General features: G+C 41.0%; 1 protein-coding gene across 1 annotated transcript in view; it reads left to right on the top strand.

The window, feature by feature from the left end:
- Positions 1-26,380, top strand: part of TMOD2 (tropomodulin 2) — a 48,753-nt gene extending 22,373 nt beyond the window's left edge. The window contains exons 5-10 of the mRNA XM_047766342.1: positions 3,345-3,431; positions 10,942-11,072; positions 12,648-12,755; positions 18,264-18,407; positions 23,450-23,594; positions 25,653-26,380. Of these exons, the coding sequence (XP_047622298.1) occupies positions 3,345-3,431; positions 10,942-11,072; positions 12,648-12,755; positions 18,264-18,407; positions 23,450-23,594; positions 25,653-25,687 (650 nt within the window). The 3' untranslated portion in view covers positions 25,688-26,380. The remainder of the gene's footprint in view (positions 1-3,344; positions 3,432-10,941; positions 11,073-12,647; positions 12,756-18,263; positions 18,408-23,449; positions 23,595-25,652) is intronic.

Here is a 26,380-nt window from a genome sequence, read left to right as displayed (position 1 = left end):
TCCTGTGTAACTCTTAATTGCTACTGTAGTACCAGGTTGACTTCAGCCCTCAGGCAGCTGTAAGTCTGAGTACAGGTGACTTCACCTCTGAGCAGACATTTTGCTGTATCTCAGCTATGAAATGTAAAACCATATTTCAGCTGTAAAGTGCCCCCAATTGTACCTGTCCTGCAGAACTCAAGAGTTACTGTGAGAAATCACAGAGAATGACTGGAGAAATGTTGAGAACTTAAGTAATAAAATAACATAATAGCCCTTGTGCTTTCTTAGGAGCTTTCACATGTGGCCTTTTATCACCACAGAACTTCCATTTCTATCACAAAACTTCTTGCTTTTCCCCACATGGTTAGCCTAACCATGGAGCAGAAGCAGCTCACTGTTACATTTCCCCAGTAAGGTAAATCCATATTCAGCACAATCAGCTCCCTTTTTCTAGTTTCCTTAACAATAGCAATAATATAATAATTATTGGTTTTTTGTTTTTGTTTTTGCTTTTTCAGGCTGCACCCGAGGCATATGGAAGTTACCAGGCTAGGGGCCACAGCCACAGCAACACCAGATCTGAGTCACATCTGCGACCTATACCATAGCTCATGGCAACACCAGATCCTTAACCCACTGAGTGAGGCCAGGGATCAAACCCACATCCTCATGGATACCGGTCGGGTTCATTACCACTGAGCCACAACGGGAACTCCAATAATTATTGTTACTATCATGTGAATTGTTTAGACATGCAGGTAGAAAGAAACCCAAATAGTATAAAAGAATATGTAATGGAAAATGTCTCTCATTCTAATTACCTAAGCCTCTACCCATTTCGTGTTTCCTTCGAAAAAGATTCCATGCATGTAGAACATGTGTGTATACTAATTGGATGGAAATTTGGATTATTAGGGTCATTATGTTAGGTCCCCACAGGATAGAGGTGCTTTGAAGAAGAGTCCTCAGCTTTGGCAAGATTTCTCACATTTTTATTCCATTGGAAGATGTAAGTAATAATAACCAGTCTCCTACCTCCCAGGAGAACCAGCTGTATACCTTATTCCAATAGCATGCCAACCATCTCAGATACATTTTGGTTTCTTCTGTGATGGTATCTATAGTCAGTATTAAATTCACATATTTGAACCCCTCAGAAGTCACTGCAGGAGGTGAGGCACCTGCCTCACCCAGTTTAAGGGTGTTTTGTAGTGACTGTTCTTCTTAGCCATGAGCAGCCATGAGCCTGCCATGGTTACTACTCTCCCCAAGGGTTGCTGCATGGTTTCCACTGGAATTGCCCAGAGGGAGAATGCAGGGCTGGGCTTCAAGTCCCAGGAAATGCCTAAGAAAGGATAAAGAGAAAAACATCAGTCATGTAGAAGATACTAGACCCTCCACTTCATATGATAAAACCAGGGGAATCATCCCAATAGAAAGCTCCTCTTTACTCAGCCTCCATCCCTCATCAAGTGTTCCCTCAGAACTCAGGAGGGAGCCCTGCTGGGGGTCAGGTGGCAGGGTCTTCTCTAGGGTAGATCTGTCTGGCAGATCAAGAGCAGCCCGTGAGTGAATAGGCTGCCAGTCTTTGAGATTTAGATAAGAAAGTGTACCAATGCCTGCGCATATTGCTGTGGCAGGTGAAGAGCAGAAATACAGCTCATCAAGGGGGCAGAAGCTGACCTTCAAGACAGCACCTCCCAGAGTGGCCGTGTTGCATTCTGGCCATCACCAGAGTCTTAATTCTCAACTCTGCTGGTCTAGAGACTTTATCTTATCAGTGCACGTAGGAGCAGTCAGATCAGGGCATTGCAGTGGAGACTGATCCACTAGTCAGTTCCAAGGAAACAGATAAAATAAAAATTATAACTTGGCAGTGGGAGCCAAATTACCATCAGGAGTTGCTTAGTGAGTATGGGGCCAGAGCAAGATATGTTTGTTGCCTGGTCTCAGTGGCTTGTATTTATCACACAGGGCATCTTCTCCCTGGATCATGCCAGAAACACAGTGACAAATTCTTATTTCTTTTTTCTTTTCTTTTTTTCTTTTTTGTTTTTTAGGGCCACACCGAGGCATATGGAGGTCCCCAGGCTAAGGGTCCAATTGGAACTACAGCTCCCGGCCTACACCACAGCCACAGCAACGCCAAATCTGAGCCATGTCTGCAACCTACACTACAGCTCATGGCAACGCCAGATCTTTAACCTACTGAGCAAGGCTAGGTATCGAACCTGCAACCTCATCATTCCTATTCGTTTCCGCTGCGCCACGAGGGGGACGCCAAATTCTTATTTCTTTAACAGGAATTTGTAAAGGACTTAGAGCAGTGCCTAATGCATAGGAAATCACTTAACTATTATAATAGATAAAGTATAATTATTATCCCTGTGTTACAGATGGTGAAAGTGAGGCTCAGAGGCATTTAACATCTTCTCGATTCATACAGATAGTACATGACGGTCAGGATTTAAACTCTAGCTGACCTCCCCTGACTGCCACTCTTAACCCCTAGACTCGCTGACTTTGAACATGTGCCCTTTCTAGGCTGTGCTGGCTCCTCCTCCTTCAGGATGTAGATTACAGCCAATGAGGAACTCAGAGATGTGCCTCTGACACCTGTTGGCAGACTATTCTGGGATCCTTCCTCAGGTGGCCGCTTGTAATTTTTTACCTGGAATTTAATTACCAAAGGGAAAGCCGAATAGACAGTTGCAGTTGGAGCGTGCTCAGTGTTGTCATCCCCCCTCCACCCGGTGCTGTCTCCTACATATTGTACTGCCCCCTGGTGCAAGTTCTATGTAATGCAGGAGACTCAAAATCTCAGCCTGCTTGTCTCCTTTCCCACCCTGGGATTCTCCAGATGGGGAAAGGACAACTCTTTTTGGTCCTGAGATGGGAGAGATGGGGAGGCTTACATTGTTAGAGGCCCATGATCTTTCAGCTCTTTATCTCTGGAAAAACTGCATGCTGCAGTCTATATAATGCTAGATCTTAAAATATCCTTAGACTGGGTCCTACATTTTAAAGATGAGAAAACGGAGGGGGTGAATCATAACTAGGAAGTCTAAGCAGATTTTCAGTCTGGAGACATAACTAGACCATTGTCCCTCAGATCCTACATGATTCTACCTTTGAAGATATAGAAAGACCAGTGAAATTGCTCGTGGTCTTGGACAGGGGCAGGGGTGTTAAATAAGCTCATTTAACACTATACATGCATCACTTTGCAAGGCAAGAGAGCTCTAGGGACACTTCTCTTTATGACATGAAGAATTGTTCTTTGAGGGGCAAATTAACCATGTGGACGTGTTAGCACGATTCCCCAAATATAAGGTTTATTCACTGATTATCTTCCCTTTCAGCTGTTCTTGGAGTACACAATCTACTCAACAATCCCAAGTTTGATGAAGAAACAACTGGCACAAAAGGAGGCAAAGGGCCTGTGAGAAGTAAGTTGACAGAAACCTGTGGTTTTATGAAACTTGGGAGCCACTGGGTATTTTTGGAGGAGAGAGGCCTATTAACTGGGCCCCCTGGGGTGTCCAGAATTCATCCAGAATTCATTCAGGCTTTGAAGGTAGATTTTTCAGTTTGTCAAGGAACACTGGGCTCTGAGCAATAAAGCCACAGTGGAGTAGCCCATACTGGGAGTTCTGTCTGGAGGTGTAACTCATACCAAGTAGTGTGTTTTGCTCAGGATACACTCTCTTGGTAGGTCTGTCTGTTCAGCCAAAGGAGGAAATTACTGATAAAAAGGTTGACTAGTCAACACAGAATGAAGACAGAGTTTTATATTCCTGACAGTGGTTTTATGTTTGTTTGTTTGTTTGTTTTTCCTTTTGGCCACTCCATGGTATATGGAGTTACCAGACCAGTGATCAAATCCAAGCCACAATCCTTTAACCCACTGTGCCAGGCTGGCGATTGAACCTGTGTTCTGGCTCTGCTGGCGATTGAACCTGTGTTTTCGTGATTGAAACTGTGCCACAATGCAAACTCCTGTTCCTGACATTTAATCAACTGTAGTATCTTAAATAACTTTCCTTCTCTATTTGAATGTCATTTCATCTCAGCAAGGATGCTTATCTTTAGAATTTGAATACCTACTCCTCCCAGAGAGCATGAAAGACACACTTGGCATGGCCTTGCTAGCCCGGAACATTCCAGACCACTGTCTTCTATGCCACCATTTCCTGGAAAAATGTACAATTCACTACACTCTCACTCATGCATCAGTCATTTACTAAATACCTGCCATGTCAAGAATGTTCTAGGTTTAGGTACAAAGGTAAAAGGTGGTCTCTGCCCAAAGGAAGTTATCTATCCATGGGAGGCACAAATCAATAATCAGGTAATTTCAGGAGTTCCCATTGTGGCACAGCAAAAACAAATTGGATTAGTACCATGAGGTTATGGGTTCGATCCCTTGCCTTACTCAGTGGATTAAGGTTCTGGCGTTGCCAAGAGCTGTGATGTAGGGTCGCAGACGTGGCTCGGATCCCAGGTTGCTGTGGCTGTGGCTGCAGGCTGGCAGCTGCCCATTTGACCCCTATCATGGGAACTTCCATATGGCGCAGGTACAGCCCTAAAAAGCAAAAATAATAATAATAACAGTAATAATCAGGTAATTTCAGTACAGTATGATTCAGGTGCTATGAAAACTCACAAAAGATCACAGCTCTTCTTAGATTAACTATATTTTATGAAGTTCCCTTCGTGGCTCAGCAGTTAACAGACCCGACTAGGATCCATGAGGATGTGGGTTTGATCCCTGGCCTTGCTCAGTGGGTTAAGGATCTGGTGTTGCTGTGATCTATGGTGTAGTTTGCAGATGCAGCTTGGGTCCCACTGTTACTGTGGCTGTGGAAGAGGCCAGAGGCTATAGCTCCAATTGGACCCCTAGCCTGGGAGCCTCCATATGCCATGGGTGCAGCCTAAAAAAAAAAAAATTATATTTTATGCTCTTTGATGGTGATGAGCAATGCTTTCTAGTCTCAGCAGGATACTTATCAACCATTGTTTATGCTAGGTAATTTATCTAGACAATGAGCAGTATTCCTTTTATTTTCCTTCTGTCTTTCTTATGCATACAGATGAAAAATGTTCATCCTTTTAACTTTAATATCAGAGGATAATTCTGACATGTTTCTTTTGTTTTGTTTTGTTTTTGTCTTTTAGGGCTGCACCTGCAGCATATGGAGTTCCCAGGCTAGGGGTCAAATTGGAGCTGTAGCCACCAGCCTACACCCCAGCCATAGCAACACCAGATCCGAGCCGCATCTGCAGCCTACACCACAGCTCATGGCAATGCCACTGAGCGAGGCCAGGGATTGAACCTGCATCCTCATGGATGCTAGTCGGGTTCATTAACCGCTAGCTATGATGGGAACTCCATGTGTTTGTTATTAAAAGTCTGATGCATAACCTTCTGGACTTTTTTACATGCACACATTTATCATTAATATTTTTAAAGACTTTTTTTGTTTGTTTGTTTTTAAGGCTGCACCTGTGGCATATGGAAGTTCCCAGGCTAGGGCTCCAATCTGAGCTGCAGCTCCCGGCCTACAACACAGCCACAGCAACACCAGATCCAAGCGGTGTCTGCGACATATGTCACAGCTCATGGCAATGCTAGATCCTTAACCCATTGAGCAAGGCCAGGGGTAGAACCCGTGTCCTCGTGGCTACTAGTCATGTTCATTACCACTGAGCCATGACAGGAACTCCTTAAAGACTTTTTTAGAGCAGTTTTATGTTCACAGCAAAATTGAGAGAAAAGTACAGAGTTTTCTCATATACCCCCTGCTCCTCCACATGCATAGCCTTCCCCCTTATCAACATCCTTCACAGAGTGATACATTCCTTACAACTGGTGAACCCACACTGACATATAATTATCACCCTGAGTCCATAGTCTAACTTAGGGCTCCCTCTTGGAGTTGGACATTCTCTAGGTTTGGACAAATATACAATGACATGTTTCTACCATTATAGTATCATTCAGAGTTTCACTGCCCTAAAATTCCTCTGGGCTCTGCCTCTTCATCTCTCCTTCCCCGTTAGCCTCAGGCAAGCTATGATCTGTTAGCTGTGTCCATAGTTATGCCTTTTCCAAAATGTCGTATGGTCGGAATCATACAGTATGTAGCCTATTCAGACTCCTTCTTTTACTTAATAATATGCATTTAAGTTTCCTCTATGTCTTTTCATGACTTGATAGATCATTTCTTTTTTTTTTTTTTTTTTTTTTCTGATTAAGTTGTAATGGAGAAGTTCCCACAATGGCACAGTGGGTTAAGAATCTGATTATTGCAGCTCAGGTCACTGAGGAGGGGGGGCAGGTTTGATCCCTGACCCAGCATAGTTGCTTAAGGATCCGGCATTGCCTTAGCTGTGGCATAGGTCAAAGCTGCAGCTCACATTTAATCCCTGGACCAAGAACTTCCATGTGGCAAGGGTGCAACCAAAAAAAGAAAAAAATTTTGATGTATAGTATTACATAAGTGATAGATGTACAGCATTATGATTCACAATTTTAAAGTTCTTCATTTATAGTTATAATAAAATGTTGCCTATATTCCTTATGTTGTATAATATATCCCTGTAGTTTATTTATTTTGTATGTAGGTGTTTCTACTTCTTAATCACTTACCCCTGTCTTGTTCCTCCCCATTTCCCTCGCCCCAGTGGTATCCACTAGTTTTTTTGTTTGTTTGTTTTGGTTTGGTTTGGTTTGGTTTTGGTTTTGGTTTTTGGTGGGTTTTTTTCCCTTTTCAGGCTGCATTCACGGCATATGGAAGTTCCCAGGCTAGGAGTCCAATCAGAGCTATAGCTGCCAGCCTATGCCAGAGCCACAGCAACGAGGGATCCAAGCCGAGTCTGTGACCAGCACCACAGCTGGCAACAATGCCAGATCCTTAACCCACTGAGCAAGGCCAGGGATCAAACTCACAACCTCATGGTTTGTAGTTGGATTCGTTTCTGCTGTGCCATGACAGGAACTCCACTAGTTTGTTCTTTATATCTGTGATTCTGTTTCCTTTTCATTATGTTCAGTAATTTGTTTTATTTTTTAGATTCCGCATGTTAAAATTTCATTCTTTATCACAGCTGAGTAGTATTGTGCGTGTGCATGTGCGTGTGTGTGTGTGTGTGTAATCCATTCATCATCTGTGGACATTTAGGTTGCTTCCGTATCTTGGCAATTGTAAATAGTGCTATGCACATTGGGGTGCATTTGACTTTTTCATCAGTGTTTTTTGAATATATGCCAGGAGTGGAATTGCTGGGTCATATGATAGTGATAGATCATTTCTTTTTAATATTGAATTTTACCCATTTTCTGGATGTACCACAGTTTATTTATCTATTCATCCACTGAAGAATATCTTGTTTGCTTCCAAATTTTGGAAATTTTGAATAAAGCTGCTGTAAATATCTATGGTCAAGATTTTGTGTGGACATAAATTACCTTTGGGTAAATATCAAAGAGCATTATTGCTGGATCTTATGGTAAGATGTTATTTTGTAAGAAACCATGAAACTGTCTTCCAAAGTGGCTGTACCATTTTGGATCTCTAGTAGCAAAGAATGAGAGTTCCTATTGCTCCACATCCTCACCAGCATTTGGTTTTGTCAGTGTTCTAGATTTTGGTCTTTCTAATAAGTCTGTAGTGGTACCTCATTATTTTAATTTGTGTTTCCCTGATGACATATGATGTGGAACACCTTTTCATATGCTTATGTGTCATTTGTATATCTTTTTTGTTGCGATGTCTATGAAGTTCTTTGGCTTGCTTTTAAAATCAGGTTGTTTTCTTATTGTTGAGTTTTAAGAGTTCCTTGTATATATTGGATTTTATCAGGTATGTCTGATAAAGTTTATCAGATGTGTCTCTTTTTTCCTGATTTTTTTAGTGAATGAAAGATTCTTTAAATTCTATAATGCTGGAGTTCCCGTCATGGCGCAGTGGAAACCAATCCGACTAAGAGCCATGAAGTTGTGGGCTTGATCCCTGGCCTTGCTTAGTGGGTTAAGGATCCGGCATTGCTGTGAGCTGTGGTGTAGGTCACAGACACAGCTCAGATCTGGCGTTGCTGTGGCTCTAGCATTAGGCCAGTAGCAACAACTCTGATTAGACCCTTAGCCTGGGAACCACCATATGCCATGGGTGCAGCCCTAAAAGCTCAAAAGACAAGCAAACAAACAAAACTAATAATAATAACAATAAATTCTATAATGCTTTACAAATTTCACACACATGATTTTATATAATCCCATAATAACCATTTTTTCCCCTCTACCCCTGTCTTGCCCTCCTCACTTCCATCTCCTCACTGGTAACCACCAGCTCGATCTTGATATCTGTGAGTCTGTCAGATGTGTCTTTTGCAAATATTTTATCTCAGTCTGTGGTTTATCCCCTCATTCCCTGTTTTTTTGGCTTTTTTTTTTTGTCTGCCCTGTGGCATATGGAGTTCCCAGACCAGGGATCATATCCAAGCCGCACTTGTGGCCAATGCCAAATCCTTAACCCACTGAGCTGGGGCCAGGGAATGAACCCATGCCAATCCTGTTGCACCACAGCAGGAATTCCAGTCTCCTCATTCTCTTGACAGTATTTTTTATAGAGTAGAGATTTTTAATTTAATTTAATTTAATTATTATTATTATTTTTTTTTTGTCTTTTTGCTATTTCTTTGGGCCGCTTCCGCGGCACATGGAGGTTCCCAGGCTAGGGGTCGAATCGGAGCTGTAGCCCCCGGCCTACGCCAGAGCCACAGCAACGCAGGATCCGAGCCGCGTCTGCAACCTACAGCACAGCTCACGGCAACGCCGGATCGTTAACCCACTGAGCAAGGGCAGGGACCAAACCCGCAACCTCATGGTTCCTAGTCGGATTCGTTAACCACTGCGCCACGACGGGAACTCCGAGATTTTTAATTTTAATGCAGCTCAGCTTATCAGTTCTTCCTGTTATGGATTATGCCTTTGGTGCTGTGTCTAAAAATTCATTGCCAAACCCAAGGTCATCTAGATTTTTCTCCTGTTATCTTCTAAGAGTTCTACAGTTCTGCATTTTCATTTAGGTCCTGACGCATTTTGAGTTAATTTTTTAAAGGGCATAAGGTCTATGTCTAGATTCTTTTTTTTTTTTTAACATATGGATATCCACTTGTTCCTGAACCACTTGTTGAAAAGACTGTCTTTGCACCACTCTATTGCTTTTGCTCCTTTGTCAAAGATAAGTTGACTATATAAACATGGGTCTATTTCTGGATTCCCTAGTCTGTTCCATTGTCTATTTGTATATTTTCACCAACACCACACTTTCCTGCTTTCTGTAGCTTTAGGTCGTGAAGTCACATAGTGTCAGTCCTCCAATAGAGTTCTTCTCTTTCAATATTATATTGGTTATTCTGACTATTTTGCTTCTCCATATAAACTTTAGAATCAGTTTTTTTTTAAGTCTTATTGAATTATAGTTGATTTACAATGTTGTAATAATTTCTGCTATACAACAAAGACATTCAGTTATACTTATACACAAATCCATTTTTAACATTCTTTTCCTATATAGATTATTACAGAATATTGGGTAGAGTTCCCTCTGCTATACAGCAGGTCTTCATTTGATACCTACAAAATAACTTCCTAGGATTTTGATTGAGATTGCATTGAATCCATATGTTAGGTTGGGAAGAACTGACACCTTGACTATATTGAATTTTTCTATCTGTGGAATATCTCTCCATTTAGTTCTTCTTTGATTTCTTTCAGAAGGAGTTTGTGGTTTTCTTCATGCAGATTTTATATATATATATTTTCATTTTTTTCATTAACTTTTTTCAAATTGCGATTCTCTTTTATCGATACATGTAGGTTTACCTCATTCTTTAATGAAGAGATAGCATCATATTATGTGTTTATGTTATATCTTCTTTTAACAGTTTTGCTTTGATGGACATTTTATTTATCATATTTTGCTGTCACAAGTAGTATGTCATTGAACATCTCTGAATATACATCTTCATGTATTCATGCTATTTTTTTCTATAGATTAGACTTCTAGATATAAGATTGCTAGGTTCTAAAGTGCCCACCTTTTATATTTAAATAGATTATGCCAAATTACTCTTCCAGAAATTTGCACCAGTTTACATTCCCACCAACATTATATGAGGATGCTTTTTCCTCCACTTTATTGCCAGCTCTGAATATTATCTCTTTTACATTTTTGGGCTAATCTAATGGCATCTCATGTTTTTATTTCAGAATTTAGCTACTTTTTATGTTTTCTGGTTGACAGAGTTTCCTCTGATCATATTAGCTATTCATTTTCAATTGAGTTGTGTTATTGATTTGTAGGAGCTCAGTGTATATTGGGATATTAACCCTTTTTATGTTACATATACTGCAAGCATTTTCTGTTAACTGCTTTTGAGAATTCTTCCATTATTCTTTTCTATTCCTCTCTCTTCCTATACTATCCTGAAAATTAAAGCTCTAAAACAGAACTCACAGGAGGATGGGGTCTGGTCAAGAGTCCAGGGGAGGATTAAGGTTTGAGAAATAGAGATTCGTTGTTTCTCTTTTGCATCTTAGATTCTTTGGTTCGGTTATTATATCTGAAAGAGGTCCACATGAAGCAGCAATAACTATCCATGGATTTTCTTTTGGGGGTTAGAATTTGCTCTAGGGCAAAATTTTGGCTCCATGGAATGTCAGTCACTGAGACTTCTCATTGTGGTTGAAAAACACCAACCTTTGAGGCTGTAACTCAGAGCCACACCATTCTCATGCTTGCTCAGTTGAGAATAATCTTACTGTCATTTATATTGGAGTCTTGTTGGAATCAGAGCATATGAAAGGAAGGTCATTTGGTGGGGAAAGGTCATCTCTGATTTTTATGGGAGAGTCCTTACATTTTCTTTTTAAAATTAAAATTTGTGTCTTAGATGTAGTCAAAGGTGAAAAGGTGAAGCCAGTATTTGAGGAACCACCCAATCCCACAAATGTGGAAGTAAGTCTACAGCAGATGAAAGCTAATGATCCCAGCCTGCAAGAGGTCAACCTCAACAACATTAAGGTATTTCATTATGATTGTTGCTAATCACTTTATTTATCATGAAGTCAGAAAACTTACTGGAGATGACTGCCTGCCTGACTTTACACTTGTTTGAAATTTTTTGTAGTCATTGATTTTGAGGCAAAACATTCTATTCTAAAGAAGGGAGTTTTTTAAAAGGATGATTTCTAAATTTCTAGAAGAGAATCACAGTACTTGCTTTAAACATACTGTATTAGTTATCTATTGCTAAGTAACAAATTACTCTAAAACTTAGAGGCTTAAAACAACAAACATTTATTATTTCACACATTTCTGAGTGTCAGGAATCTTGGAGTGACTTGGCTAGGTAATTGTGGCTCTGGGTCTCAAATGAGGCTATCGTAAACCTGTCAGCTCGAGCTGCAATCATCTGAAGGCTTTACAAGGGCACACAAATCCATTTCCAAGATGGTGCATTTGTGTGGCTGTTGGCAGGAGGCCTCAGTTTCTCACCACATGGACATCTCATTAGGGGTACCTGAGCATCCTCACCTCATTACAACTGGCTTCCAAGTGGTCCAAGAGAAAGAGCGTAAGCTGGAAACCACAATGCCTTTCATGAGCTTTTCTCTGAAGTCACATATTGTCAGTTCTGCTTTCACAATAAGTGAGGTCACTCTCAAAGGGAAGGAACGTGTGTGTGCGCGCGTGCCTATAAGAGAAAACATTGCCTGACATCTTGTTCATTCATTCTTATTGGTCCAATATCTAGCACTTAATAATATTAACCAACCTTTATGTAGTACTTGGTACGTGCCATATCCTTTGCTAAATACTTGAAATTCATTATCTCATTTAATCCTTAGTGCCACTTAAAGAGGGTAAGTTGCCCACAGTCACAGAGCTGGTCTGTAGTGCATCCAGAGCTCGTGCTGGCCTATAGTTGTGCCCCATATTGTCTCCCTCTTAAGTGTTCGGTACTATGCTAAGTGTTGTAGAAGAGGAAGTAAGATTCATTCAGTCTTTATTCTGAAGAACTTAAATTAGGAGAAAAGCACTAAGCAATAATTACAACAGGATGTGGTAAGCCCCCAAAAATGTTGTGGAAATTCAGGTAAGGAAAATTTTGATTCTGCCTGGGAGAGCCCATAAATAAAAGAAGCAATATTTCTGCTGAGTCTTGAAAGATGAGTAGAAATTAGAGCAAAGGATAAAGGAATTCCTAGGCAAAAGGAAAAGCATATAAAGGTATGGACAGAGGAAAAACTATGGTGTAGTAAAAGGACAGCAATTAGGTCATTTTGGCTAGAATATAGAGAAGGAAAGAGAAAAGGGGAAGTATGGTGTATGCATCATTGGGGGGATCAAGTAAATGGAAAAATGATGCCAGAATGTCACATTGTATTAGGTTCCCTTATTGGACACTAGATGGGGGTATTGGCTCAGGATAGGTCAGTTGCTGGCTCATAGATGATGAATCTATTCTCATCTCTGTGGGGGGATGGTGTGCAATTAGCCATCTAAATATATGAGGTGTTTAAAATCTGTGGAACCTTAGCTTGGGGGGCAGGTGTACAGGTGATTCATCACCTATCTGTGTCTTCCTCATCCTAGAACATTCCAATTCCAACCCTGAAGGAATTTGCAAAGGCTCTAGAGACCAATACTCACGTGAAGAAGTTCAGCCTGGCGGCAACCCGCAGCAATGACCCTGTGGCAATTGTGAGTAAAATTCTTAAGAGTAACATGAAAGGATAACTTGATCCCCTTGCTGTACAGTGGGAAAATAAAAAAAAAAAAAAAGAGTAACATGAAAATATTTAATTCATTAGAAGCTATTTTTAACTTGTCTTATCAACTAACAATTTTTATTTTTTGTTTTTGTCTTTTTAGGGCCCCACCCAAGGCATATGGAAGTTCCCAGCCTAGGGGTCAAATCTGAGCTGCAACTGCTAGACTATGCCACAGCCACAGCAATGCCGGATCCTTAACCCACTGATTAAGGACAGGGATTGAACCCACATCCTCATGGATGCTAGTTGGGTTTGTTACCACTGAGCCATGATGGAAACTCCAATTAACAATTTTTAGCTCTGATAAATTTATTTTCTTTATCGTTAATAAATAAGTTATAATGAGACAGTAAAACAAGAACCCGACTGTCAGACACTTTGAGCCCACTGGAATTTTGTTAGCACTACACTTTTAGGAGAAACAGGATTAGGCCTTTAGCTAAATAAATATTTAGATTTTATTCTGTGCTTAGTACAAATTTGCTGAAACATTTTCACCTACAACATTCTGTCATTGTAAATGGATATTATAAGACCCATCAAAGCCTACAGGAACTCAGCCCATAAAAAGATGTTAACATATTTCATTTTAACCTTTGAAATGGATTGATATATCTCAAAAATATTTTAAACCACCAAATCTTGTAATATTTTTTGTTTGATACTATTAACCAGTGTTAAAAAAAAAAAAAAGAAAAAGAAAAACAATGGGAGTTCCCATCATGGCTTAGTGGTTAATGAACCTGACTGGCATCCATGAGGACACAGGTTTGATCCCTGGCTTCACTCAGTGGGTCAAGGCTCTGGTGTTGCCGTGAGCTGTGGTGTAGGTCACAGGTGCGGCTTGGATCCCACATTGCTGTGGCTGAGGCATAGGCAGGAGGCCACAGCTCCAATTAGACCCCTAGCCTGGGAACCTCCATATGCCTCGGGTGCAGCCCTAAAAAGACAAAACAAAAACAAAAACAGCAACCACCAAAAGCCCTATTCCCTCTACTTGCTTTAGATAATTCAAGTAAATAAGGAAGCCCCTGGTCTCCTGTAAATACTGGTACCATTGCCATTGTCAGTGTTAATCCTCTTAGTAACAGCTTGCATTTCTTGAGTACTGACCTCTGTGCTTTACACGCATCATCCCATGTAATCCCCACTAAAATACAATGATGTATGTACTATTATTAGTTCCAACTTTAACAAATGAGCAATCTGAGGCTCAGAGAGGTTAAGAAACTTTTCCAAAGTAACACAACGAGCACGTGGTAGAGCTAGGATTTACCACCAGGTCTTTCTGGTTCCTCAACCAGGATGCCTAACCACCAACCTATGCTGTACTTACAGTGCCTCACTGCCATGCATTTGCTGAAACATGCCAGTTAGCAGCACCCTGAGCAGAAGCCTGTGGTTCTGCAGCATCTGAAGCTCAGCACTTGAATTAGACTGGGAAAATAAAAGTTTTCTTGTCTTGAAGATGTGATTTAAAGTAATATGTCTTTTGGCGGATCTAAAATAACATTAAAAATGGGTAACATGGGGGCTCCCACTGTGGCACAGCAGCATCAGTGGCATCTCTGTAGCACCAAGAATGCAGGTTCGATCCCAGTCCTGCCCAGTGGGTTAGAGGACCCAGCATTGCCACAGCTGCAGTGTAGGTCCACAACTGTGGCTCAGATCTGATCCCTGGCCTGAGCACTCCATCTGCTGTGGGGCAGCCGAAAAAAGAAAAAAAAAGAAACAACAACAGACACATGAAAGTAATGATGACCCATCATGGTGCTGGCACAGAATAGATGTTTGAGAAATACTTGTCAAGTGAAATGAATGAATGAAGATGCCCTTCGCCTCTTAGCAATAGACAATATTTTCTGATGATAGCAAACTTTAAATAAGCACTTAGGTAGAAAGGGACTAAGCTACAAAATTGATGTTTTCACCAGCAATTATTTCATATCTAAATTTGCAGGTTGAAATCAATTTTTGAAACTTACTATTAAAATAGAAAAAGGGCAGAACTAGAAGGTGAAATTAGCAATTTAAGGGTTCATATCTTTGTATGATTTTGTTTATAATCTCTACCCTTTAGTAGGTTTGCTTTCAATAAAGCAAAAATATTCACAATATATTTTGTATGTAAGTAACCAAAGGGGTAAATAAAGAAATGATTTGTCATTTCTATTTAACATACTGTTTATAGTAAAATGGCAGGGATGTGAATAGTTTACAATTCACTGTCAGCACTACTAGTAAATGATCTAACTTCTACTCTAGGTCAAATAGATAACTTGCTGGGGGGTTTTTTGTCTTTTTTTTCTGTCTTTTCTAGGGCCGCACCCAAGGCATATGGAGGTTCCAGGCTAAGGGTGCAATCAGAGCTGTAGCTGCTGGCCTACACCAGAGCCATAGCAATGCCGGATCCTCAACCCACTGAGCGAGGCCAGGGATCAACCTGCAACCTCATGGTTCCTAGTTGGATTTGTTAACCGCTGAGCTGCGACAGGAACTCCCTCAAATAGATAACTTGTTAAATGGACTAAATAAATTCCAAATATAATAAGCTCTTTGATACTATTTTTAATCCAACAACTATGTATTGAAAAAAAAATACCATGTGAGAAGCACACTCTACAACTGCAAGGAATAATGGCTATCCTTTAGGGTATTGAAAAAAAAAGCCTCTTTCAGCCTTATGCCTGGTTGGATTCACATGGTCCAGCCTTCACCATGATGATTCTTCATTTAGCTATGCCATATTTAAGAAAGAAGCTTTCTAAAGCTTGAGAATTGGTTGATTACCCCACAGGCAGTAGAGAGATTTAGACTGCGATTATGGCTGAACAACTTGCTGTTAAGAATTACAAATCAACATTAAAGAAAAAGCTTCATGGGAGTTCCCGTCGTGGCGCACTGGAAACGAATCCAACTAGGAACCACGAGGTTGCGGGTTCAATCCCTGGCCTCGCTCAGTGGGTTAAGGATCCGGCATTACTGTGGCTGTGGTGTAGGCCAGCAGCTACAGCTCTGATTACACCCCTAGACTGGGAACCTCCATATGCCGCAGGTGTGGCCCTAAAAAAACAAAAAGACCAAAAAGAGCTTTAAGAGACTTTTCTATTTAAGGCGCTGAAACAGATTCAACAAAGCACTTGTGGGATTATTGTGAATATAAACAAGCTATATGTGATGCCATTACCCCCATTTTACAGACGTGGCAACTAAGACTCAGTTTGAGTAACTTAACTAAGATTACACAGCATGTGGCCAAGCCAGCAAGTGAATTTAAGTGACTTGTAATCAAATTCATTCTAGTATGCCCCAAGCACTTCCATATAACCTCATCTTTAGTAGGGGGTGTATTAATGAAACTTCCCTCAATAATGAATGCTGATGTAGAGAAAAGGCCCATATATGTAAAAAATGCTGTTATTATTAACAGTGATGCCACAAGGAAATCAAAAGTTCAGAACATCTCTGTCCAATGGAAATAAAAGGAGAGCCACAATTGTAAGCCACGTGTAGAACTTTAAATTTTCTAGTAACCACATTAAAAAAAAAAAAAAAGAGAGAGATGGGTGAAATTAAATTTAATAATATATTTTATTTAAACCAGCATATCCAAAATAGTGTCATTTCAATATGTAATGTGGAAGTGTAATGAGATCTTGTATGGTATTTTTTTCATACCACATATTTGAAATCCAGTGTTTGTTTTGCATGTACAGCACAATTGATTCAGAGCAGGCACTTTTCAAGGACTCCACAGCCACATGTGTCCCGTGGCTACCACTGGGATGGTACAAGTTTGGGCAGTGCAGGAAACTGCAGTTCTACACAATACTGTAAAGTCAAGAGAGCAAAACCTTCTCTTGAAAAATGTATCTCTGGAGTTCCTATTATGGCTCATCAGGTTGTCTCTATGAAGATTTGAGTTGGATCCACAGCCTCACTCAGTGGGTTGCGATTCCAGCATCACAGATGCAGCTTGGATTGGGTGTTGCCATGGCTAGGCCCCAGCAGCAGCTCCTGTTTGACCCTCTGGCTTGGTAACTTTCATATGCTGCAGGTGTGGCTGTTTAAAAAAATTTTTTTTAAATATCTCAACCCTAATTATTTTCATAACCTTTAAGAAATCTAGTCTTTGTTTTACTAATGTTATTATCCCACACACATGTAATAGATGCTCAAATATTTGCTGAACTGAAGTGAACATGGGCCTGCAGCCCAAGATTATGTTTGGCTGCGTCTCTTTTCTCTGCTTTGTTGAGTATGAGAAAAGTGTTTTCTCAAGTTTGAAAGAAAGTGGCAAGATCCTGGCTACTTGCCAGGAGGTCCTGAAACTTTTTTTTCTGAAGGCCTAATTGCTCTGACATTTCATTATTCTAGTAATGAAAATAAAATCCCCATACTTGGAGCGGCCATACGGATAGGCCTGATGCATTCCCTTCTGGGGCTTTAATTAAAATCTGTAAATTTCATTCTAATTAAAGACCTAGCACTGAATAAATGCACTCTAATGTACATGGTGTACAATAACATCAGCCCAAATCCTTGAGCTCTGCTTGCAGTTCAAGTAACAGCTTAACTAATATAGAGGATTACTCTTCTAGTCCAGTGGTTCTCAACTTGGTGTGATTTTGCACTCCGGGGGATAGTCGGCAGTGTCTGGAGATATTTTTGGTTATAATGACTGGGATGGACATTTGGCAGGTCTCAGAGGCTGCTGAACGTCCTATAATACATAGGATAACCTCCCAAAACAAAGAATTCTCTGGCCTCACATGTCAGTAGTGCCAAGGTTGGAAACCTCGTTCTTGTCCCAAGTTGAATTCCTTCTCATCTTCCTCCTTCTTGTCTTTTCCACCATAAAAAACAATTAATATAGTTTAGAACTTCCTTGTTCTACTCCCAGAGCAATCATCATCATATCCCTGTTAGCAGTTTGTTTTTTCATTATTCTAGTTGCTTGTATGATTTTAATTAATGTGGTTGTCAATCCTGGCTGAACATTAGTTACCTGGAGAACTTTTTCAAAATGCAGCTGTAGGGAGTTCCCTTGTAGCTCAGCAGGTTAAGGACTTGTCTGCCATGCTCAGGTTGCTGCTGTGGTACAGGTTCAATCCCTGGCCTCAGAAATTTTCATATGCTACAGTTGCATCCCCCAAAATTTTGTTTTTAAGTCCCTACGTAACAAAGCAAAGTTATTAATTCTATGTCAGTATCTTTTCGTTTCAGTTCTGCATATTTGTGAAATTCATGAGTCTGAGCTGCTGAATTAAACTATTTTTATTTCAGTTTTAAATTATTATCTTTGTTTCTCGGAGGTGAAAATACAATTTAGGCTTTTCTTTAAGTATAGCAAAAAATACCTATTTAATGTGCAGTGGGGGGTTTAGTAAATAAATCTTTAGAAACCCTAACAGTAATTTCTTTCTCACATACTAAGGCTTTTGCAGATATGCTAAAAGTAAACAAGACCTTGAAAAGTCTAAACATAGAATCTAATTTTATCACCGGTGCTGGGATCCTGGCCCTTGTAGAGGCGTTAAAAGAAAATGACACATTGACAGAGATCAAGATCGACAACCAGGTGAGCTAACCCACAGGGTACACGTGAGACGGAGGGGATACCACAATGTAGGGAGTTAAAAGACTGTTCCATCATTCCGGTTGATGTTCTGGCTTTCTAGCAAATAATGACAGCATCTGGCCTGTGAAGGGTGTGTGGGAGAGTGTATTAATAATTAAACAGTGCATAGTGGGGCAGCCTGAGACAGAAGGAGCCAGCTGTCCCCTGGCCCGGCTAGTCAGGCACCAGAGATGGGGCGGGCAAGGCCTTGTTCAGCCTTCCTCATCCTAGTTTCTTAGTAGGCATCTCAGCACAGTCCTGTCTCAGCCTTGCTGTTGCCTCTCCCTGAAACTATGAAAAAAGCAGAGAGGCCATGCCCAGAAACAGACTCTTGCCCTTGTTCAGAGGCTGCCAGAGCCGAAGAAGCAGTGCCGGGCTCCTGCTGTCTAGCGCTGACCACAGAGCCTATTTCAAGGTTTCGGGTTTCTAGAAGACAGTCTGTGAAAGGTAGGCCACACCCAAAGGGTGATCACAAACTCAGCTGTCACAGCACTTCTTGGGGTCCCACCTACAGCCATAGCAAGCTCCTCTTCCCCGAAGCCACCCCCTCCTCTGTCCCCAGCATCAACCTACAGTGTCTCTGGAGTTGCTCTGCTGGCTTCCAGTGGCTCCTGCCCACAGCCAGCACCTCTCAGTTCTCAGCATGATGCTGTGCCCTGCCTCTCTGGCTACAGGGATGTGTCTACAATGGGATTCAGTGAATGTGAGAGGTCTAGACACAGTTTAGGTGAAAAAAAGAGCCCTGGAATGGACCAGAAAGAGGAGAGAACTTGGAGCCTTGTGCTATGAGCATTCCCCTGTAGGGTGATGGGAGATGGTGGGGGAAATACCCCCTGATGTCTGGGAAATGCTCTGATCTAGACTCTCCAAGATCTGATAAAGTCATAAGTCCCACCCAAGACTATTGCCTCAGCCATGGAGACCACCCCCTTCCCCCCTTCCCATGAATAGTTCTCCTCTCCTTTCTTTTGCTAACCAGAACAAGTAAGCTGTTTGAGTGCAGGTCCTCTGCCCTTACACTCCTGGGGCTTGTTGCCAGGGGAACAGGGGATCCCACCAGGAAACAAGTACTCCCTCACTCTGACCCTCCCCAGAAGAATGCTGAGGCATGGAGTAAGTCCTTGGGAATGTGTACATATGGCTCCTGTCTATCCTAATGCGTGTCCAGCTGCTAGTAGATTAGAGAGCGGGGGAGTAGGAAAAGAAGCTAGAGGCAAATATGAAGTGAGTGAAAAGAATAGCACGGGGATGTACATTAAATAGGCCGGTATCAAGAGAAATTAAAAGGGCTCTTAGTAAATATTTCCAGGAGAGCTAAGACAGAAGTGGATTCCTTATTCCAAAGTGTATTTAACTCTCTCTGTGGGTTTAGGCCATTGTGAAACCCCATATCTGAAATGATGTCCCAGATACTCTGATTCCACTTCTTTGTAGGATACTACCCACTTAGGGTTGCCAGATAACGTACAGTTATATTTGAATTTCAGATAAACAATGAATAGTTTTTAGTACAAGTATGTCCCGTAAATTATTTGTTTTTTACTAAAATTCAAACTTAACTGTGTCCTTTTTCTTTGCTAAGGTATAGAAACCTTATACCTAGTAAATGAGCTGAAATCCTGAAAATTTAGAATAGAATAGCCTTTTAGGATGCATGTGAAAAAGACCCTGAAATATGAAGTGTGAACTTGCTCTCTTAAAGCCTTTTGCAGCATCAGCCTCACTGCCCCTCCTCAGCCCTCTAGGAGTGGGTATATGTTATCCTTCAATTTTCATCTCCCAACATGCCTCTGAAATGGCTTCTCTTTACTAGTGACAGGAAAGAGGATTAAGTTCTAGAGCAACTGGGAAAATATTTGCTTTATTCCAAGAACGAGGGAATTCAGAGTCAAAATTTATTTTCCATCCAAATTTTGTTCATTGACTCCTGGACTGTTAGAGGTAGACTTCACTTTCCTCATCTGTATAATGAAGGGTTTGAAATAAAATAACCTCCAAGACAGTTTCCTCAGGCAGGACCAGCTGCTGAGACCAATTTAGCATCACTGCAGCAGGCAGCTTCACCAAAACCCAGGCCTGCTGAGAACCTGCCACTGGGGTGGCCGCCGTGGCTATGCTCCAGGTAAACACGTGATGATTTAATCCAGTGCCCCTGTGAGAATAGCAATTATTGATGCACAGTAATGAAACAAATGGGTACCTGCTAAATAAATTTGAGTAGGGAAAAGATATCACTTTAAAAAGGAGGTGATCTGAAGAAATGTTTGCTTAAACTTTTGTTTCTTTTTCTTTGTATTTAGTGACTTAAAAAAAAAGAGAAGCATATCCAAATTATAAGAAATTTTGGTGTCCATTTGTTGCCATGGGTTTATACAACACAAAAGATCTCCAATAAAAAAAGAAAGAAAGAAAGGGAAGGGAAGGGAGGAAAGGAAGGACGGACTGATGAGAGAGAAAAGATACAGGCTAAGAAAGAAAGATGCTCCAGAAATTAATGCAACATTGTAAATAAACTATACTTCGGTACAATTCTTTTTTGGAGTTCTCCTGTGGTTCAGTGTAACAAACCCAACAGTATCAATGAGGACATGGGTTCAACCCCTGGCCCCACTCAGTGGGTTAAGGATCTGGCATTGCTGTGAGCTGTGGAATAGGTTACAGATGTTGCTCAGATCTGGTGCTATTGTGGCTGTGGCGCAGGCCAGCAGCTGTAGCTCCAGTTAGACCCCTAGCCTGGAAACTTCCATATGCCATGCCTGGGGCCCTAAAAAGCAAATAATAATAATAATAATAATAACTATAAAACATGATGATTCTGGGTAAGAAAGATGCTTTATACTGTATTACTTCCTACCCTTTTTTATGATTATGAATAGTGTTTATTGTCATCATCAATGTGTATATGTTCATATGTGTGAAAAGAAGTTATATTTTAAAGCTCATTACACATTAGTAGGTATAAACAAAAAAACAAGGTATATACAAATATTGCAATACATATAATCAAACTTTAAGGATTCCAGCCACCCAAGATATGAACTATGATTCCATACAGTTATAATATTGCTAATTAATTTCAGCCTCTGAAGTAGTACAAGGGAAGAAGTAAATCAATTGCCTCCCCTTCTTTTATATGCCCTCCTCCCAAAATAATTTTCTTCAGCTCCTACATTCTTTATATTACCATAGCGTGCCCAACTTGTATGTTGCCCAAATCTAGGACAATTACTTTTTTTTTTTTTTTTTGGCTGCACCCATGACATGTGGAAGTTCCAAGACTGGGGATTGAACCGATGCCACAGCAGTGATAATGCCAGATCCTCAACCCACTGAGCCACCAGGGAACTCCCCCCCCCCTTTTTTTTCACAGAGAGAAAAGCAGATTACGTTTTGTTGGTCCACAACTCAAGCAAATGCCTAAGGTTTACGAAGGGAAATAGAGGGGCTTTAGGTCATCCTGTCCCACCCCCACCCAGTCAGCTACATCCACCTTGAGCTCCTTCTGCCCTTGGATACCACCTTTGACCTACCTCAGGGGCTCAAGTCATAACTATGGCAAGCCCTGACCTTAGCTCAGATCTCAATCCTTAATAAAGTCCTGCTATTCTAAAGTGTGTCATGAGCTCAAGTTGCTCATGAAGCTTTGAGGTTGATATCTCTTACTTTTTTGCTGCTTCTTTCTCCCATAGACCTAAATTGCTGAAGACACTCATGTCTGTACTGTGGATAACCAGAGCTGTTATTGTCTGACTGGAAATGTCACATTTTGTTCATTTCTTGGGGAGAGACTTGTTTGACAGGTTACTGGATGAAAAGAAAGAAAAGGAGCAGAGTTAAACCTTAGAACTTGCCTAAGACACAAAAATTGCTCCGTACACTTCTTCTTCTACACAGTACTTAACTTTTCAAAAGTTAAACCTATATTGGGGGGAGTTCCCGCTGTGGCTCAGTAGGTTAAGAATCTGACTTGTATCCATGCGGATATGGGTTTGATCTCTGACCTTACTCAGTGGGTTAAGAATTCAGTGTTGTCTGAGCTGCGGTATAGGTCTGATGCAGCTCAGATCAGGTGTGGCTGTGCCTGAGGCATAGGCTCCAGCTGCAGCTCCAATTCTATCCCTAGTCTGGGAACTTCCATATGCCTCAGGTGCAGCCATAAAAAAGGGAGGGGGCACAGAAAATGCTTCAAAGACTACATGCCAAACTGACTTTCTCTATGGAGAAGGGGGATACTGAGGAAAGAGAACTGTTATATCTTATATACTTTTTTGTTTGTTTTTGTATGTTTTAAATGAATGAATAAATTATGAAAAAATACACCCATTTTCCTTAAATTTAATTGTAAATTCTTAGATTTAAGTGCTCCTATTTTTTAACTCCACTTTTTAAATTATTCTATGTCTCAAAAAGTAAGCAAACCAAAACCTTTTCCCACCAACTTAAAAAGCTTGGGGGATTTTCTGTCGCCCAATAACCCCTTTATGATAGTTCACCTGGCCATGGTTCAAAACACTCAAATAAAGCCTCTTGAGGATCTCCTAGTGAGACTCTGTTGAGAGACTGGCCCCATTTGGTTGATGATCTTCAGCTCTTTGGAAATATGGATCCCAGAACAGAAAATTCCGTAAGTGGATTGATTGCTGTTAGACACTATCACTATTATAAAAACTCCCCTTGTTTAAACAGCAGATACTGGGGTAAATTAGAAATACCGAGTATTAATTTGCTTTAATTTTTACATCTGGGATTGTCTTTTCCTCATAAGAATTTGTTTAGTCTTTCCAGTCAAACATGCCAACAGATTCAGCTGTCTATTGGACTTGGCTTCTAGACAAGGAACAGGCCTCAAATGACTGTATGAGAGAAATATCTCAGGTGACTTTGTCCCTTTCAATGTGAGACTCGCCTTTTGTCGAACAAAGAGCCATGCATCTTTTCCATACAAGTAACTGTTTCCTCTTCCTTCTTGGCCGTCCGCTGTATGTGTCCACACCTGCCATCAGAGACAGCAGTTGGGAACAGCTGTAGAGATGGAAATTGCCCAGATGCTCGAGGAGAATTCAAGGATCCTCAAGTTTGGATATCAGTTTACCAAGCAAGGGCCACGAACAAGAGTGGCAGCTGCCATCACAAAGAATAATGACCTGGGTAATGCAGCCATATGTGCTATTAGCAGTTAGAAGAGCAAGATGACCATTCATTTCTCCACTTCATATATAACATCTCACAGATACCATTCCACTGGCCTTTGTTGTCAGCCCTTCATCAAAAGCACATTATTGCATGGTCATAGGAATCCTCATCATCTTCATAGTGCTTTAAGTTTTATTGTAGTGCTCTCTCAAGAGTAACTGTTTGTTCTTCTTTTTTTTTTTTTTTTTTGAGGGCTGCAGTTGCGCCATATGGAAGTTCCCAGGCTAGGGGTTGAATTGGAGCTGCCAGCCTACACCACAGCCACAGCAACACTGGATCCTTAACCCACTGAGCAAGGCCAGGGATCAAACCTGCATCCTCATGGATACTAGTCAGGTTTGTTTTGGCTGAGCCACAACAGGAACTCCAAGCAGAACTGTTTGTTCTTTTTTCCACACAACTTTTGATTTTTGCTTGATTTCCTTCATATATTTACTTCTCCTTACATGTAGTCGCCCTCTGTTGTTATCTGCACCAGAAGATGGACACAATGACATGAAAATTCCTAGTTCACTATGTTTGACTCCTAACTGTGCTTTTTTACTTGGGTTTAAATATGGTTATGTCTGATACCTAAGTGATTTACATGTGACATGAACTGATGTTAGAGCTTATTATAAAGGTTAAACTCAGAAGTAGCTCTTCCATTTAGGCCCTCTTTAATCTTTTCTGCTATCTACTCTTTGCTGAGGACTCGTGGCATATCTTATGTGAGGATGAGGAGGGGCATGTCCTGGTCAGCCACAGCAAAGAGAAATGGGACTGATTGGGAAGGCTTGATTTGGAGACATCCCAGCTCCCTAAGGCAGCATGGAAAAAGGACATCCAGGTACAGGCAGTCTACTTGGCAAGATGTCAGCAGGCCTCAGTCCCCAGTTTGAGGGTCAGGGACAGAATGCCAGACCTTGGTCAAGGAAACTGGACAAGGTGGCCCACCAAGTACAGTGCTGGCCATGGGGAGGATTCAGATGGTGGACAAGATGGACACTAAGGGTTAGAGCCCAAAGAGGTCAGATAAATATTCATGTCCAGTTCCTGCCCAGACAGGCTTAGCCAAGACTCTGAGGCCCAGCCAAGGTTCAGAGAATGGCATTTAGAGGCTGGCAGGCATATGGCAGTGCTTGCCTCCAAGGTACAAATGGTGCGGCCCAGCTCGGGGCAGCCTAGCAAACAGGGTTTTAGGGACTGGATGGAGCACCAGGTGGAAGGTACCTCAGAAAACACCTGGTCCACAGCTGAACCACATGGAGACCAAAGAAAAACAAGCAAGACAAAAGGTTTGAAGTAAATGGAGTGGGAATCCTGAGCCTAAGGGCAGCACTTTGGGCAACGGATTTTGTCGAATTTTTTAGATTAGAGCAGTGCTTTTCCTGTCCTCCAGAGAAGCTTGCAGGTGAGGAGGTGAAAGGGGAAGAAGAAGGTTGCAGAAACTAGGAAAGGCAGTCAGGGCAGTTTCTTTGATATTGAGTACCAGATTAAAGGAAGCTTAATCTCTGAGTTTGCTAGCCATCTGAATCACACCTTCCTTGGAGATTGATGCTTCACAGTTTCCATTTCAAACAGTTTAGGAACTTTAAACATATGTTTGAAGCTCCTCCTGGTCTTCAGGCTGAAATCAGAGTTGTGAATATGTCATCCTTGGGGTTTAGTTACAGCCAGTTGGTAACTGAGTTACATAGAAGCTGAGAAGATGTGCTGTAAATAGGTAAACATGAAAGTATGTAGAAGTTCACTGTTTCACGGGTTGGTTCTGGACCTTCTACTCCATAGAAATGGGGAAGTGCCAACATTCAAGTTCCCAACTATCAGACATAGCTTTATTTAAATGCAGATTTCACAAGGCACTATTCTACCTTTTCCATTTATTGCCATGGGTAATTGAGTATTGAAATTTTTGATAACTGTGTCCTCAAGTGTGTGAGATTGCTATTGTGTGATTAATGTTGTTTGTTGGACACTTAAGGAATATTCCTAGTTTTTGTCTTTTTAAACATTTCTTTCTTTCTTGCCTAGTTCGTAAAAAGCGAGTTGAAGGAGACCGAAGGTAAATTTCCACAAGAAGAGGCAAAGTTTCACCACAGCGGCATTTTAAAAACAAAAATTCTTCTCCATTGGGACCATTTTATCAAAGGTTGTTCATTTCCGTTAGCCACACAACTCATAATTTAATCGTTATTCTTTTTTTAGTACTACTTATTTGTCTTGGATTTTTTAACACATACAATTGTTTTGTTTGCTCATGGGCACTTCTGGCAACTTGAACCAATGGACTTCAGCAGATCTTAGTGGGTGACAACGATCGAAAATGATTTAACCACTTTCATATTGGGTTGTCTTGCTTTTTTTTCCTTTTAACCACTGAAAGGAACTTAGTATATACATGTGTTTGTAACTGTGGTTATGATAAAGGCCTATCTCTGTTTACATGCACAGCTTTGAGTTAGGCTAAATACATCAGAAGTGTTCAGGTGACCATATAAGAAGTTAGTATTTCCAGTCTTTCATTAGGTGAGAAAATGTGACCAGCTTAACACAGATTCTCCCTTTGTTCCAGAAAAATCACTTCCTGTACACATGTCCCCCCCCATGAAGATCAGTGGTGTCATCTTCATAAAAAATAAGACAGCATTATGATACATTAACACAGCTTTAGCAAATAAGTGTGAAATATTTATTAGCCCACAAATATAGCTTCAAGCCAGACTCTCAGCTAGCAAAATAAATTAGCATACTTACCTGTA

This window comes from Phacochoerus africanus, chromosome 2 (assembly GCF_016906955.1).
Source record: "Phacochoerus africanus isolate WHEZ1 chromosome 2, ROS_Pafr_v1, whole genome shotgun sequence".
Taxonomy (NCBI): Eukaryota; Metazoa; Chordata; class Mammalia; order Artiodactyla; family Suidae; genus Phacochoerus; species Phacochoerus africanus.
The sequence above is the reverse complement of the archived record's forward strand: the minus strand, read 5'-3'. Positions and strand labels throughout refer to the sequence as shown.